This window comes from Melopsittacus undulatus, chromosome 5 (assembly GCF_012275295.1).
Source record: "Melopsittacus undulatus isolate bMelUnd1 chromosome 5, bMelUnd1.mat.Z, whole genome shotgun sequence".
NCBI lineage: Eukaryota > Metazoa > Chordata > Aves > Psittaciformes > Psittaculidae > Melopsittacus > Melopsittacus undulatus.
In genome coordinates, this window is record NC_047531.1 from 28,555,364 (window position 1) to 28,573,647 (window position 18,284).

Below are 18,284 nucleotides of genomic sequence, written 5' to 3' on the forward strand. Positions count from 1 at the left end.
CTTTTTTTAGCTTTTCTTTGTTAATTTTAAACTAGTGTGTCTTACAGTCTTTCTCTTTCCCTTCTTTCCTCCCCTTTTCTCTCTTTACACATAAGCATTACTAATACTGTTCAAAGCAGACTTTATGTGTGTATTTAGTGGAGCAACAGATCTATATAAGAGAATGTTTAAAGTGTGTATAACTTACAGCAAAATATCATCATTAAAAATTCAGTTTCCCCCACAATATTGTGAGGTCTTGCTGTTTGACAACCTTAATTCTGAAGGGGAAGAATGGTTTAGATTATTTCTAGCTTGTGTCTTATTATGCAGTTGGAGGTAAATGTTTATGAACTGTATAATAATAGAGAAGGAACTTCATATAAGTCATCTGGCTTTGATTGTTACTAAAAATAATTCCTTTTTGTGTGTTTTTGGAGAAGGTAAAAAGTGATGTCTGACACCTGCGTTTTTGTGTTTGTGTCACAGTTCGCAGAAGCAACATTTTCTTTGTATTTGCAAATGTTTGTAATACAGAAACTATAAGCAGAAGTTGTATTTATTTTCCAAGCACCACAGCAAAGTATACACACAAAGAAATATTTGGTTTGCGATTTTAATCTAGGAAGGTCTTATTTCCTGCAGTCAGCATTTGCTGTCTCTGATTTCCACCTGTCTTGCATATTTTTCACATGACATGGGACACTTTCACATCCTGTTAGTCAAATAGCTCATTTTCAAGCAAGGCTTTTGTCAGTGTACAGTATCAACAGACACACTGTCCAAGAGATTCCACTTTGAAGGGACAACAATTCGGTATTGCCAGGGAGTGGTGTATGTACAGAGAGGACTCCTGCAAAGCATGTGTCTACTGGGAAATAAGCTATCTGATCTTTCTTGCCATCAAGAGTCTGCTTCGCATCTACTGAAGGCGAAGGCATCTTCCAGTAAAATGAGGTAACTGTGATGGGGGCCATGGAGAGCTTTTACTTACCAGAACGGCTAGACACATTTCTCTGTCTCAGACTTGTACCTATCTGTATTTGTACACAAGGAACAAGAGTGTTACAGGCTCTGGTAGAGATCACCCTGCTGGTCTGGGGTGAGTCATGCAGACCTTGGGCACATGTTTCCTTTTAAGGGAGACCCAAGTTTTGGTAGAAAATAAATACTCTTTGCAGTTGCTCTTCTGTCCCTCCCTTTGTACTTTGTAATAGGTTAATTTAGTATAACAAGTACTTTTTGTACTTTGATAATTATGTCAGTACTAGTTGATAGTCGTTCCATCTTATTCACTGATTACCTGCTTCTTCTTCAGTGGTCATGCCTGTTTCCATGAAGCAGTCTTTTCTTAGCAAACTTTGGAGAGAGACATTTTCTTCTCCAAAATTAACCTTTCCTGAAACCCTTATCACCATTGCATCTCACTGAGCAGGCAGGGAGCTATGATTGTTGCCTTTCGAAGATAAATTTTTGCTGCATGTACAAGGTGTCGAGTATCAAATGGCTGTAATCTGATCTAACAAAGATACCAGTGTCCACAATACCCTTTAAATTCTGGTTGCTTTGAGTAGGACATGTTAGCATTGAACTATTCTTATTAAAAGCAAGAAAACATAAAGATATATAGTTGTTTATATTTTGTGCTTTCTTTTTCATTTTGGATTTTCCTTGCTTTCTTCATTGTAAGTTCTCTGATCTGGATTGCATTTGTAATGTCATTGTACCTAATAAAGTGTGTCCCCAGTTGGAATTTCTGGTGGGATGATATTAATGCTTCATCTAACTTTAATTAAAAAGTAATTTATATATATTGTGTGTGCTTAAAAATTATGAGTTTAATAGTGAAACTGATTTGTGTCACCTTGTTAATGTTGATGAACTGATAGCATTAGTTGAACCTACCTGATCTTGATGAGCTTTCCTCTTTTGTAAACTCCTAAATAGTGAGGTTCTAAGGGATCCCATCTGAAAGATAGTGTTTAGTTGAAATTTTTTAGCTATTTTGATTCAATAATAGCAATTTGTGTGTACTGTGATTCTTATTTCTGATTTGAAACCTGTGGTCTCATGTCCTTGAGATTCTTGGGTTAATTTAAGTGGACTTTTGATGGGTAGCTAATAACTTAAATTCATGTAATAAGGCTTACTTTACAGTAGCCACTTGCACCTCCACTGGGCTGTACCTAAGCATCTGCAAAATGAAAAACTTACAAAGCACTGTTTCAGGATGTCATTCACTCTGCATCTGTGTGTTGTTTTGATGCTGTGTTTCTCACAGCAGCATTTTGGTGCGTTCTCCTATGTGTCTGTGCAGTTTCTTTGCATGTAAATTTCTGCTCCCTTGGTACTTTAAAAATTGAACTGGTGCTGTTTACCAGTTATGTGCAGTGCTGTTTGCCAGGGTTGTGCAGTGAGCTCATTGGAACCAGGATTTTTCCTTTGTGCTCTGTCTCTTCACAGTGCTTGGTGAAGACATACATGATTTTGTGAACCTGTGAGCTAACCCAATTTCTTATTTCATCTATGTTCATGGATATATTCCTCCAGTACTAATACCTTACATCTTTCTATAAGTTATTTCCTGCAGCCAGACATCATAAAAACTCAGAGCCAGCCAGACTTCACATGCCTCAGAGCTGGGCATATTTTAAAAGCTGGTATACAGACCTGTGACAGTTAAATGTACTTAAAGGATTTAAAATGGAAAAAAAAGTTGTAAGTTTTATATTTGTAAAGGGCAAAGTTTGTATGTTTTCATACATAGATTGTCACTGGAACATTCAAACAACAAAAGAAAAAAGGCTGAAGCTGTTGAGATATTTATCCATTTTTTAAATGCTTCAGAACTGTAATTAAATGCATGTTTTTGAGCCGAGACTTTGTGTCAAACTATATCTGGAAGAAATAATCATTCCTGTGGAGTTTACAGTGCTGTTAGTGGAAATCTGTAGGTTCTGATCAAAAATATCCTTGGCAAAGAATTGCCAGCCTAAAGTGATTTTTTAAGGTCACTGACTTACCACATTAAAACAAGAAATAAAATAAACAGGTCAGACGTAGTGCCTGCTTAGGGTTTTGTTTGTTTGTTTTACCAGTAGGGAGGTTTTAATTTAATCTTAACTGTGCAGTTTTGGCTTCATCAGTACTAATGCTATCTGCAGCAAGAAATTACCAGAGGAGTTTACACCTCACCACTGCCTTTCTTTTAAATTTAAGTTAAGTGTGTTGGTTGCATTCATCTGGCTGTAATGCATTTAAAGGCTTGGCTAGTCCAAGATTCACACAGCAAAGGGGTCATGACTGGTTAACCTTTCAGCTGGATTTCATAGCCTGGTACGAGCAGTAACATAGAGGCTTTTGGCTTTCAGGGGATAAAGGAACAATTCATTTCATATCAGACTATGAAATACCTGCAGGTTGGTGGTGCTGGTTTGTGCCCAAGAATGCTTGAGTGAGCTTGTTTGGACCTACTTGTGATGCTGCCTGAATTACTGTGAGAGTGGTTTCCTGTTGCTCTCTGGGGTTTTCTGGGACTGAAGACACTTTGCACTTCATCTTGCCAAGTACTACCATTGTAAGCAGCAATGTTACTTAAAGAGCAGTACAGGCCAGGACAGAATTACTTATCAAAATATTTCTATGGCCAAAATGTTTGTTTTGGTGAAGAACTAATGAAATAAGTACCTGCTGAAGTCACTTTTTGAAAGAAATTACTACTTTTAAAGAAAAATACAACTTACTGGAGAAGTAGGATTTCATCGTTGGTGTTTATCAATCATAGCTGCAATTGTGCATGTTTGTCTTCACAGAGGGTCTTCTCATTTTTCCTCCTGTTTAAAAGGCATTGGCTTGATATTTCAGTCCAAGTCTAAGGCTGCATTTGCAAGTTCTGTAATAGATTTAAGATGCTGCTGAATAACATTGGAATGCCATTTTACCAGATCTTTAAATGAAGATGTCACTGCCCTGTTCTGAGGGGTAGCATGATCTCTGTGGCTGATACTCGGGATGGGATTACTAATGCAGCAGCATGTTCGTTAACAACACTGGGCATGGTGACAGGATCACACCAAAGTGCATAAAAGCGGCTGCAGCTGAGCTGTGATGAATGAGTATGTGTGCTTGTTCTTAAGCTATAGCAAAGTAAAGTGGAACAAGTTATGTCACTTGTAATGTTAGAGCTCTGAGGCCTTCAGTAGTAATTTAAGCCCATTTTACTCTGTTTGTAATGGCTTAAGAATGCATGTATTGCATTATGTGTTTCAGCTGAGAGGGACAAGTGTCTGTCATCATGTGACTGTACCCATCTTTTGATTTCATGAAAGTCCTCATGCTGTCACTGAGATATACCTCGTTAACCAGCTTTGTCTCTTCACAGAGTTTTTGTTGGGGAAACAAACAGCAGGGCATTTGAACTAGGGTGAGCCCTCACACAGACTCAGAAATTTCATGTCATGACATCTGGTTCAAAGCAGGGATGACTTTGAACTGTATTTTAAGCTTCCTGACTGTATTTTAAGCTGTAGGATCCTTGACCTTGGTTACTATAACTAGCTTTTAAGCTGGATACTTTCTCTAGCAATCTGTAGTCAAGCTTGGGATATTTTAACATGGAGCATAACCCATGCACCATGTTTTCTAAAAAGAACTTCAGGGAGAGATTTTGAAAGGTGTCTTGTTTTACTGTTCCAACATTTGACCAGTACAGAAAAACTTACTCCACTTCTTGGCAGTGAGTGTTAAGACAAACGTGTTGCTGCCTATACTCTGAGGGATGAGACTGCAGCATTTTAGTATGGGACCTTGAAACCCAGAAGATGGGAAAAAAAAGTCTCTTGAACATAGTAAGAAGCTCTTATGGAGCAGTGTATAAACTTGCTTTGTATAAATTAATATAACAGTAGTGGCCCTACAGTATTTTCAATATATTTTTTTTTCTTAAGATATATTTAAAGCATAATTTCTAATTCTTGTATATATTTTTAACTTTCCCACAGATATGCACTTATTTGGCCATTATCCAGCTCATGATGATTTCTATCTTGTAGTGTGCAATATCTGCAATCAGGTAGTCAAGCCACAGGTTTTCCAGTCACACTGCGGTAAGTGAATGTTTTCTTTCCTGAATTACAGTGCCAAACTGGCTATGGTTCTGTTAAGAATCATTGCGTATGATCATGACAGAGGCATTGCAGATATACTTTTGTGGTTATCTTGTGTTCTTTCCACAGAAAATACCAGTGATGCCTTCAAATAAGCGTATTTCCTGTAGGGGAAGTTAAATTAGTTGTTCTAGAAGCTGGGCTTTTGAAGTTGAACTTGTTATACTAAATTAACCTCTTACAACAAATAAATCCTGGTAGCTAGATACTAGTTAGGCTAAAACTATTATGACATAACATTGGATTGTTTTTTATCAAAGCTGCGAAATGAGCAGCAGGCTGTGATAATGATCTATATTGAGTAGAAATTGGATGTTATGGGTTGTTTTCTGATGAGATTTATGCATAGCTGTATGTAGGGTTTACTTTTATCAGAGGATTTAATTTTTTACATAGGTAACATGTTGAGTCACGTTTCTTAAGAGTCTCTTGAAAAATGTTCACTTGAGAAGCTGCAGAAATGTGCCGATACTAATTTTTCAATTAGTATGAGCAGCAGCAGGATGGCAATTTTAATATTGATAATCTGTAAGCAGAACCTACTTCAGTTAGAAATTTTTGCTATTGACTAACAAACTACTTTCAGATATTCCTGAAGAACTTCATCATGAGGTCTGGTTTATTTATTACTTATCCAATGGTTTATTTATTATTTGTCCAGTGGTTTCTTTCTATGGTGGTATTTTGGTTATGGTTTTGTTGTTGGTTCATTTGGGGTTTTTTTTAAGGGTTGAAAAATGTGACTGGAATGGCTAGCTTTTTCATGAGGTTTAATCGAATTAATTTGAAGGTGATTGCATAATAATGAAAAGCAGCTACTTCTGAGGATGGAATCAGTTAAATAGATGAGAGAGGAGGGGGAGAAAGACCCAACAAGGTTCCTTGCCTACATGCAGCAAATAAACTTCACAAATTCTGTGCCTCTTTCAGTCTTCTGGTCAGCAAAGCAACACAGTAAAAGCAAAACCTAAGTGGGATTAACAGAAAATATAGAAGTTTATTTACTTTTAAAGAGATAGTACCAAAATACTACCGTGGGTTTGTATGGATGGGCTCCTAACAACCAACACAGAGCAACTGCAGTCATGTTGAAAGGCAGTTGTATGACTCGCCACTAGCTTTGACCCAGATTGAAATAATTGTGAAAACATGGTAATAGAGGAATATAGCTTTTATGTCCGGTGAATGAGGAAAGATACAAAAGCATTAGTATAGTGGGAGAAGGACTTAAAAGTTAGGGTGGAGGCAGGTGTGTTAACTTTTAACAAGCTGTCCTTTTTTTTTCTCAAAATATATTTCTTGCCTGTTTCTAGCTGGTTTCTTCTTGCCTGGCCTCAAGTATCTTATGATTCTTTCAGTGACTGAAAAGCTTCTCTGCAGATGGTCATAGGTACAGTGGGTACCATAAACATTGGACTGGTACATTAATGGAAGATCCTCTATAGAACAGAAGAACCTATATAACACCTTGCTGTAGCCTTCTGTAGTGGTGCTGTTTCCTGGACATGATCTTCTGGTTTGGGGAGCAGTGTGAAAGTTGGTCCTGTTTTCACATAGGAGGCATATACAATAATGTTTCTTCTAGATGAGAGTGAAGTAACCTGTGCTAGAAGGAATTGTTTGAGCTCTTTGGAAGTAACAAGTTGCCATCAGTGTTAGTGGCTTGTCTGTAAACTGCAAAGATCCTGTGAGTCACTGCCCTTTTTTCCTTTTCTGTTTTCTCCATCACTCCATTTCTACAGTTCCTTTTACTTCATCTTCATTGTAGCAGTTGCGTTACACTGAACAGTTGAGTGTTACATTCTGAATTGCTTGATTAAGAGTTTAAGGTCAATAAAGACTTTTTAAAAACAGACTGTATTAAAGGAAAAGGTGAATACTGAAAATAGGTGAGCAAAAGTGTTACCTCTTGAAGATTGTACTTAATCTAGTCAGACTTGTTTCAGGAGAGGTGTACTGAAATATTGCTGAAAGGCATGTGGAATTTTTAAATGTATAGATAAAATATTTTGGTTTAAAGACGAAACAGTCGTGTTGATGTGGTAAAACCACATAAAAGAAGTTTTGAAAGAGAGAAGGTTTCTTGGAGGTCTTAAGAATTATTGTAAATAACTAATAATTTATTTTCCAAAAATTAGTATTAAAAGTACTATATGTTGCATAAGTGATGTGCATTCTACTAATATACAGTTCTTTTTGTAAGAAGTAAGATGTAAAGAGCTACATGTGGTTCTTATTAATTAATCTGTAGCTGCATTGTCTGGTGAGAGAATTATAAAAGTCTTGCATTAGGAAACAAACCAACTGTGAGCTGCCTATGGCTGAATAATCTCTCACTGGACATGCTATGATATCAGATGTCCACTGAGAAAGATCTGGAGAAGGCTTAGTTTGAGACATTGCTTCTGGCTGCACTGGGCTTTTCTGTGAACAGGGAAGGTTTAATTTGGGGGTTTATTTAGAGTTTTGTCACCTGTTTGACATGATCCATTTGATGGATCAGATTTTGTTTAACTAGTTGGGCCATGCAGCAGGGTACTTGTAAATTCAGTGATGCTGAACACCAGACTTTGGGATGTTTTAGGCTATCGTATTTACTCTAAAATGTACTATATTAAGTCTTGAATCACAGCTTTAAAATTATAACAAAGACAATGGAATGAGAAAGCATTAGAAACCGCTACTGTTTTTTTGGCTCTGAAAGGCTGCATCATGGGGAGTCTTTATTGCTGCTGACAAGGACTTGTAGAGATCTATCCCAGATTTTCACACAAAGTGTGGTTTGTTACTAATATCCCTGGAAAGGTCCAGTCCATTTTCTCTCAGTAAGGATTTAGGTCCGTGCCCAACACGTGCTTTTATGTTTCTAGGTTCCCTGCATTGTAACTTGAAGATCTTGGCTTTGGAGCAGCACTGGAATGCTTAGTTTAGCAAACGTTTTTGTAACACTTCTCTCGAGCCTTTGCTGGCATTTGCCTTTCTCCAGAGCGTAAAGAGGACCCACTGTTTCATTTGTCTCTAATTTCAGACATGTGGCAGCCATCCTTGATGGCTCTGGGAAGTTGTGAAGATTATGGAGGCAGATGTTGTTATTTAACTTTTAAGACTTTGATTCCTGGAATATCAAGCAGAAAATCAGAAAAATCTGGTTGTTGTTCAGGCTTTTTTCATGAGAGACAATGCATCATATAACCTTAGACCATAGAAATCAGGCAAAAAGAAGATATCTGGCTCATTAGAGGGCTCTATTCTAGGTTACCCTGCTCTTGCAGGGGGGTTGGACTAGATGATCTTTTGAGGTCCCTTCCAACCCTTGGGATTCTGTGATTCTGTGACTTGAGAGGCTTTGTAATAAACACAGCATAAAGCTCAATGTTGCAAGTAGTAGATCTGTTCTAGCCTCAAAGTCAGAGAAACACTGAATTGTTTTTCAGAGCAGTTTCACATCCTTGTATCTGTGGAATAAACACTTATACCCATTTGTAAGGATTAAACCATTCACATACATATGGCATAAGCCCAGCTGAACAAGAGACTTGCTGTTATAGGCTGCTGGGTAAACCATATAAATCAAATAATTTTTTTGAGGTCATTCAGTATTATTGTGCACTTAGAAAATAGTATATCATAATGTCATCAACAATAGGGTTGTTTGCTTCTGAAACCATTTCATTGAGTAATTTGTTGCAATAATGCAATATCTTAGATATTTTTTGAATGTGTGAACATGTAGTTGTATTTATTTCTCCATAAAGTAGTTTGAAATGAGAAGTCAGTCTTGTTGTGCAGGTTGTAGCATTCCTAAGTGTACCCCACACTTGGGGAATTTTAGTTTCGAGACTTTGTTCCCAAATGCCTACTTCAGTGAAGATACAGAACGCTTCTTGGGACACCAAAAACATAGTGTTTGAGTATCTCTGACGTCCATAATGTTCCTCGTGTTTGTTTGGTGTTTTTCTCCAATATATCTGTTATCTAGAAGATTTTTAGGCTGACAGCCTATGCTGAGCTCAGTTGTATGACTTCAGTTCTGTGACAGTTTGTCTGTTACTTGTTAGGATGGGACCTGTACCATTTTCCAGGAGACGTTTCTATTTTCCTTTGGTCCCAGAGAGAGTAAAGTTTCGTATTCTTGTACCACTTTGTCCTTTTCTAGACAAAAGAGCATCAGCTATAGTTCTGGTTATTTTTCTGAAGCATTCCATACAACAACAGGCTTGCTGACTTTGGTCCTGTCTTGTTGAAAGGAAAATCTCTTGTAAAAGGTAGCTCTGGCCCAGTGAAGAACAAGCAGTTGTACATACAGAGGGCTTGTCAAAACACCTAGAATTTTTCTTCTAATATAAGGAAACAAATTAATGACTGGAAAGTGTTAAAAATAAAGTTGGAGAGAAGAGGTAAATTAAGCCAAACTAAATAATGCAGCTTAGTTAAACAATAACTGTAGTATAACCATCAGAGAAAGTTTGCAAACGTATTCTGGAACAGTTGCCAAAACTGTGGAGGGTATCTTAATGAACTGAATAGTTAAGATCCCCATTTGATGAAGTCTTAGCACACAGAGGAGAACAACTGTGCTTCATCAAGGAGAAATGACCATGAAGATCTCTTATTTAGTTAATTTCTCTATTATAAGCTCATTTCTATCTATCCTGCCTGTCTCTAAGGTTATTCTAACAGGTTTCTAAGTAAGAACTAGAAATTCTCATTCCTTTGAGAAGAAAAAAGCCACCCTTGATTTTCATTACTTCCAAGTTACAAATCCTCAGGTTGACGTCCTCATGTCAGCATGAAAGTTGGAAAAGCATATTTCCTTTTTATGCTTTTGTTTGGCTATATAAGCATAATTTAAAAGAAAAACAAATTAAAAAGTAATGGAGCACTGAAGAATATAAATAAATAGTTTTCCCTTCCATATCATGATTATTTTCCTAAGAGAGGTTATATATTTTTAATTACTCAGACTAGCTATTTTACATTGTGCTAGTTGTGCGTTACAATTTAATGAACCACAATTAGAGGCAAGAAGGCTGAGCTTACAGTGTGAATAAGAATGATTTGCCTTCTTAACACTAGCTGGAACATTACTAGCAGGCACCTTTTTTTGCATAAGGATATAGATACGAGTACCACTGTCACATTTGATAGATTATTCTCAGGTTTTATATTCTTTTTATTTATTCTGTGCATTAGGTTTTATTAACTACAGCTGTTTGGGGGTTTGGAATTGTGAATATTTTATCCATTGCATTTGGCCTTTCATCAAGAGGAGTGTTCTTGTGCCCTTCAAGGACAACAACTTTTCAAATGATTCTCTTCCTGCTACTGTGATTCTCTTTTTTCACAGCCTTGTCAAAACTGGTTATATGATACCATTATTGATTGAATAACTTTCTAGTTGTCACATGGTTACATTTCACTGCATAAAAGAATTAACATAATGAAAATGACTGTCGGCCCTCCTGCTTTTTGTTAAATATGGAAACAATAGCAGATACACTGACAAGAATCCCACTTTTCTTTTTCTTCTGGTGAGGGCAGGTGAGAAGGAACTGAATGTTTTCTGTGTACCTTATTTGTTACTGTTTTACTTGTGCAATTGCCTAAGATACACTGGTTTTGTCTGTAGCTTTTATTTCCGTTACTTGAAATTGGAAACCCCTAGTTGCTGAAAGCATACAAAAAATTCCCTTTGGCTTTGCAGTCTATCAGAAATCTTGTTCTCAAGACCAAAGTACAGCCAGTGGCATAAACCTGTGTCTCCTGTGTAGTTCCTGCAATGGTACGTGCATGTTATGTGGTCTGTCATGTCCACGTCTTTGCAAGTTCTCCAAGCCCAAGCTGATCACAAGCCATCTTTTGCACCATTCCCATAGAACTTAAATAGCACACGTCTGCATAGACAATCCAGGTAGAGCAAATATTACCCCTGAAGAGGCAGAACTAGAAGAGCATTCTTTTCCTCTATCTTAGAGTGCTGTGTTTTTACACTGTCAGGAATTCTTGACTCTGATTAGATACAGAAATGCAAAATTTGTGTGTTTACTCCTTGGAGAGACCAGCTCTGTATCCTAACTGTTGAGAGATTCTGGACAGATTAAGAAAAACACTTAGATGCATAAAATATAATCAGTTGACATTTTAGTACTTGATTCAAATGAAGCAGTTAATACAAATCCTTAGCCGCTCACTTACATGAGAGTGTTGGTCACTTCGGTACTGGTTACTGTGCTCATCCAGGACTACGAAGAGCTTGGGTTTTCCATATGTGCCCTGGAGAGAGCTCAGTGGAAGATACATTGACAAGGTCATGTTCATTAAAAAAAGCAAAGAAAAAAAAAATCCCACTTTCTCTGTAGTTATTCATCTGGGAAGCAAGAGATCTGGATTTAGTAGCCTTGCTCCCTAGGCTTTAGTAGCCTTGCTTCCTAGGAGCTCTTCTCCCACCTTCCACATCGTGGGAGAGGAAAATGTCCTAACCACCATAACCCAGGCTAACAAGACTAGCACATGCTTTTTGCATTGGAAATGCATCAAAATAAACCTGAATGTAGCAAGTAACACCCAGATCGAAGGCATGGACTGTGATAGGGACTGAAAAATGTGCAGCTGATGCTTAGAGCAACAGCAGAGATAACAGGTTTTCACCTTGCAGGTTGCTGATATCTGCTTGAGGCTGGAAGGAGTTTGTTGTGTTTTCTTTCCTTAGTCTAGTGTGTGAGTTACAAATGGAGCTGTGTTCAGCCCTGCTGACCTCCTGCTTAGAAACAAGTAGCACAATATTTTATAGGGTTGGCTTTTTTTATATTTTCTATCATCCCACTGCTTCCTTCTTTGTTGTTACTAATTCATCATCAGTGACAGAGCCTAAAACAGAAGTTCAGATGTGGAAATATCTATGATGTATAGAGAGTTGCAAGGTCAATGCATAGTTTAAGTAGGAAGCTGGCAACTTCCTATAGATAAGTTAAAACTCTTGCACTTCAGAAATTTGCCCCAGGTTGATGTGTCAGTAATTGAAAATTTCTTCATTCAAAAGATTCTTTGAATGACAAATCAGGAATGTTTTGGCAGTGTTGGATCTCAGAGGACTGTGCACTGGGGAGCAGTGAAGAAAGCGAAGGAAAACATTCAGCAGTGAGCAGAATGCTATGCATGTATGCAGCATTTATTAAGCACAGTAACCTCCCCCCTTCATCCCCTCACCGATTTCTAGACCTGTGTAGAAATTGAAAAGTCTCGAAATAAAACATTAATTAATTGTCTTTTCCCTAATTTGTTTGTCTATTAAGTTGTAACTTTACAGTACCCTCACTGCGATGTAATTTTACAATGCTGATCTTAAATTAACGCAGGAAGTAGATTGAGAGTAATAATGACACTGGGATTTTCAGTGGACTGGAAATGTATTGTTCTAGTTTATACATAATTCTTATTGCTATAAATTAGCTTCTCTCTTTTGCAAAGCATAGTGTATATTGATGGTATTTGATCAGTGACCTCCTTTGTATTGTTTTTTCACTTCAAGCAAATTGTGGTAAACACTGCAGTGTATACTTGAACTGGGTGGTGTTGTCATGGCATTGATGGGAGATACATATCACTTGTAATTTCTTTCAGTCAAGATTTTAATAGAGGTGTAGTTTTGAATAGTAACCAATAAGGATTTCTTTTAAGGAGTATCCATTAATAGAACTCAGCTGTTGAAGGCTGGCTGTAGCATTAGGCTTAAGTTTAATCTCCTACATACTATAATTTAACAGGGCTCTGTTTAGTACATCATTCTTGTAGCTGCTTCACTGGTGGAGGGATAAGGGTTGTGATAATGGGGGAGAGGCACAGTGAAAATTTTCCATCATAACCTGTGAAAATCTGACAAATTCAAAAATAGTTTTCCGTAGTGTGTGTCTTACTTGGTGGATGTCTTCTGTCTCAGAGAATAAATGTTTTTAAAAATAATTTTGAAAAAGACTTCGTGGTCCTATTCCTAGATAAAAGTTCAAAACAGAATTAAGAGCTTTTGAATTCACTGTTGAGAAGTGTTTTGGTGAGTAAAAGATAAGCAAGAACAAATCGTTCTTTATATCAAACTGTGATGTGCTGTAAATAAGGCACTTTAAAGTGGAATCTGAATTTGCAAAAGGCCCAAATAAGAAGTCATTGTTTCTCCACTGTATGTAAAAGTATATACATATTAAGAGCAAGTGTCTTCTCTCTGTTTTCTCTTTGTTTTTCCTACACATGATCAGGCAAGGAAGATGTGATGGGGTTTTTGATGGAGGGCTTCAGGGTGACATGCAGTGTTATAGTTTGCATGTCTGGCAGAAGGTAATTATCATTTGGATCAGTCACTACCAAATATTGTAAGTTCCATTTCAAGTCTGTACAAGTCTTGTCTGCTATAGTCCTGCCCATTGGCTGTGACTTTTATCAGCTGGCTAAATGTTTTGGGTTTATTTAATTTTCTGACTGTTGCAATTTCTACCATGTAATTTTTTAGCAATTTCTTGTAAAGTGTATTACAAGTTCAGTAACTTCTCACTCTCCTTGTACTACATTTTTTAGTATAAGCTGGCTTATAAAGTTGATGCTTGTCCATTGACTATTGGCTCTTCCCAAAGGAAACAGCTGCAATTTTTAGGTAGCGTCTTCTCTGGCAGCCGAACATTGCCTGTGCCATGAGTTGTGGTTGTTGAGTCTGCATGTGAAGTGGCAGGTGGGGCTGGAGGTGCAACTCATCATGGGCTTTCAGGGCTCCCTTCAGAGCTGGAGAACCGGGCCTGGGAGGAGGCTGGATGACCCCAGAATATCGTTCTGGCCTGCACAGCTGCCAGGATTAGATGGCCTTGTAATGTACAGTGGTGAATGGTAAGAAAACTGAAATGGCATATTGTTACTTTCCAGAAATGCTGTTTCTGATAGCCCAAAGTACTGCTTTCACATGATGTTTTCTAACATCTACAGGCCACATGGGGTGCAGTGGGGAAGACAAAAATCCGTAGACATGCAGGACGATGGTAGGATAGTCATACGTCCTTTCTCGCAGAGGTGCAATGGAGAGCAGTTGGAATAAATACTGAGCTGTAGTTGAAGAGCTTTACGGCTTTTTCAGGTTGGAAGCAGTTACAATAAATGCCTTTCATGAAGAAATATTTATTTGGTGTTTAGAAAACCCCTTGTTTTTTAGTAGAGGAAAACATCAGCTGTGATAAATTAGCTGGTACAAGGCTTGTAAAACCACTTGAGATACTTTCCCCACAATTTTCAGTGAGAATATTTATCCCAGGTTTTGTATACCTTCTTAATTTTTAAAGTATTTCTTCTTGTTAATTTTAATATCTTTTTTTTCTCTAGTATGCAAGCATGTTTGTCACAGCTCCATGTTTAAAACATAGTCAGTTCTGTTCATTTCATTGTAACAGTAGTACACAACCTCTTGGTACCATACTAGTGCCAAATCTATTCAAAACAATTTATTTGCATGCAAAAAATACTGTACTTAAAATTCTCATCGTTTCAAATACAGCTGAAACTCTGTGTGTTTCCCATTTCACGGTCCTGTAGTGATTCATATAATTATCTTTAATAGCTTATTGCTATTCTATTTAACTGGTGATATTAATGTAATAATTGTCACATTAAAATCTAAAATATTGAATTAGGCCTTGTTATAAAATATGTTTTATTGCTACAGATAGGTTAGACACACTGTAGGCTTCTGTTTTTTTGCGTTCATCTAAATAGATTAATGAAATTATATTCTGCAAGATATAATGAAAGAACCCTTTAAAATGTTAAGCAAATGATGATGGTCAACTCCTTCACCTCACTACATGTATAGTTTGATTCCATTTCAAGTACTTGATTTAGCTTCCTGTGCCAAAACATATCTAGTGTTAAAATGCCTAAATAAGATTTAAGAAACTTGTCTTGTGAGCTCTTTATGTTGGTGGGACTTTTGATGCTGTTAACCAGGAACATTGTCTTTGACTAGTGTTCTGGGAAATAACAGATTTATTCCCCCCCTCTTTTTTTTGGGTAGGCTTCTTGTTTCTGTGAAATAATCTTTTTATCATGCCTAGCATCTGTTCTGCAGCTAGTGAAGTACAACTGATACCATACTTACATAAAATAGCAAGCATTGCATATAAGAAATATTTCAAGGCAAGCATTAATGTATTATTATTTGATACATCTGCTTTCAATTTATTCCCTGTGTCATATAAGGTATTATCATCAGTGTTGTACTTTTACTATTTGTGGAACTAGAGAATGTTATATTATTTTTCTATTACTATTTTTAGGTTTGAGATTGATGATTGAGAAATTGTTTCGTGTTTTAATTCAGTTTGTTAGGAGGAGGACTGGCAGGGAGGAGTCTCTCTTTTGGTGCTGCTTTTACCTCAACATATTGAAGCAAGCTTGTATGCAAGCTGAAACACGGACCAGTAGTTGGCCAACAATAGTGACAAGGTCTGCATTGATTATAGGTGTTTCCGATAGCTTTAGCATGTGTTTGATGGTGGTTGATTCCATGAATTAAGGAGACCAGTGCATCCTCATGTGTACTTAAAGTTCCTCAAACTTGCGGTAGCATTGTGCAAGTTCAGATGAGTCTGAAGACAAGTGTTTCTCATTCCGTGACTCCAGCTAGGTGAAAATTGTAAGATATGAGTAAAAATTATGCTTCTGAATTTGACTGGAACAACACAGAATTAGTTGGCTGTTGAAAGAAATTTTTTTGTCACTGTTTAATGATAGATGGATTTAGTGGGAATGCTGGAATGAGCAGTTACACTTATCATGTTTGCATGGGCAGGAAAAGTGTAGTCAGGATCAGATAGTTAAGGCTGTGGAGAAGGGCATGGTGCAGAGCTGCATGTTTAGTAAGATGAGTATGGTGGTGGTGTAGCAAAAAATTGAAGCTTGAAAAGTCTGGTGTTTGTTGTTGTGCTGCTAAACGATTTTGTTGACCCTGTGTTTTTCTGAACTTAATGGAGACTTGAGAGCTATGGAGTCCTGTGGAGAGGGTTCTTAATACTATACACTGTGTGAAGAAATGCCTTTTTTGGTTTGTCTCTGAACCACGAATGAACAATCATTTCCTGTCCACTTTCATAATAAATGTGCATCATCACCCTCCTGTCATCACTCATCCAGTCTGACAAGTCCAAATCTGTGTAATTATCACCCTGGTACAGATTCTCCATGTCTTTGCTATGTGTTTTTGTATCTTGCCTAACTCTTCTAAACTGTTTTTGAAAGGAGGGTATGATGTGCTGTATTCCTTGCCTAATATTTGGTTTGCCTTTATGACCACTAGAGATCATTGAGATGATAATTTCATGAAACTGTTACAAAACCAGTGTCTCATTACTGTGTAATAATAATTCAATGACCATCACTTTGTATATGAAGTCAAGATTGTTTTCTTCTTCTGTGTCTGTCACTACATTTCTCTACATTGAATTTACTATTTTATTACACTGTACAGTAACGTTAGGTCTTTTTGCAGTCTGTTGATTTTCAGCTTTAGTACTCTGAGTAATGATATACCAAAGTTTTTGTTCTCTCAATAGCCATCTTTTTTTGATCACTTAGAATTGTAGAATCACAGAATGGTTTGGGTTGGAAAGGACCTTAAAGCTCATCCAGTTCCAGCCTCCTACCATAGGCAGGACATCTTCCACTCGACCAATTTGCTCCTAGTTCTGTCCAGCCTAGCCTTGGAACATTGCCAGAGATAGGACAACCACAGCTTCTCTGGACAAACAGTGCCTCACCACTGTCATAGTGAAGAATTTCTGTAAATGTTGCAAGTTTCTGAATGTGTTGAATAATTCAGGACCTAATACAGGCTCTAGCTCTGTGCCACTGCTGGAATTATTTCTTTGAAGACCATTTTTACTGTCTTTCCTTACCCCATAAGTAGTTTCTTAGCCTTTGGGTGGGGGTTGCAACTCTCCTCCCTGTCTCACTAGTTATCTTTCCTTTAAGAAACATGAAAACATGGACTTGTTTCACTTGGAAATTTAAGTAGGCTGTGTCTATTGGATTTCCCTTGTCAGTGTGTCCCTTTAAGCCTTTCAGGATATTTGTGACTCATAACTCACAAAAACTCCACTGACTTTTCCCCAATACCTCATACTTATCCGTATGTATGCTAACTTGGTTCCCTTTAACAGCTTCTACCTCTCTGACTTGGATAGATTGCAGGCTTGCTACTCTTTCTTTGTACTTCACAGATGTTTATGTTGTCTTCTGGTCTTCAGGTATAAGGTGGTCTAGTGAAGGGTTTGCTTGCTTGTTAGTAGCTCAGTAACTACATCCATGGCTTCTAGGGAGCTCCTGGATGAATACAGATGGTCTGGTCCTGTCAAGCACTTTCCATCCTCCTGCTGCTGCTTCAGTTGGAATTGGGATCTCCAATTCCTTTGGAGCTTCTGGACCATGAAGGCCATCTTTGTCAGGACTGGAAGAGAAGAAATATTTCATTTATGCATATGCGTCTAGGTGTGTATGTGCGTTTCTGTATGTATATACATATGTTGGCTGATTAATCCATTGCATCCCAAGTGTAATTGTAACCTTAATTCTAGAATAACTACGAGGGAGTGGTTTATTGCCACTTCTTGCATAGATGCATTTGGAAAAAATGGGAATTTTTTTTTCAATCTTACTGAAGAAGAATTCACACAGGTTTTTTGCATTAAAGAAATGGCCTGAGGATAACTATTTTTTCTTTTATTTTCATACCAAAATAAATTTCATGTGTGTAGAGGTGAAGTGTTGCGCTTGGCCAAAGGTAACATATTTCTTTTAGGAGACTGAAGGAAAAACAGGGGAAACGAAAGTCCAGGTCTGCACAATGATGTCTGATCCTTTAGTCATTAATGGGGAGATTACAACAGTTAATATGCCATGTGAGGCATCTTATTTACCATTTTCTTCCCTAATCTGAGGTGAGTTGAATCAAGAGCACCTTAAGCAGGCTCCATGGTGTTCATGGGTATTTGTAATCACTCACATGGACTGTGTTCTCCTGGGTTTTAATACCTCATCTGCCAGCAAGTGAAGGAACAGCAATGTTTGCATGCCTTTGCTTGCTTCTCCAATTGTGTATCTTATATTGGAAAAGGA

At 37.4% G+C, this 18,284-nt stretch overlaps 1 protein-coding gene across 3 annotated transcripts in view; it reads left to right on the top strand.

The window, feature by feature from the left end:
* The window catches only part of ATXN7L1 (ataxin 7 like 1), a 113,082-nt gene that overhangs the window by 34,778 nt on the left and 60,020 nt on the right, over nt 1–18,284 (top strand). For 2 of the 3 annotated variants that reach the window (XM_034062976.1, XM_031048333.2), the window contains one exon: nt 4,980–5,084. In XM_034062976.1, coding sequence (XP_033918867.1) covers nt 4,980–5,084 — 105 coding nt within the window. Of the gene's footprint in view, nt 1–907; nt 937–4,979; nt 5,085–18,284 lie in introns of those variants that run through there. The other variant, XM_031048332.2, reaches the window with a different exon arrangement.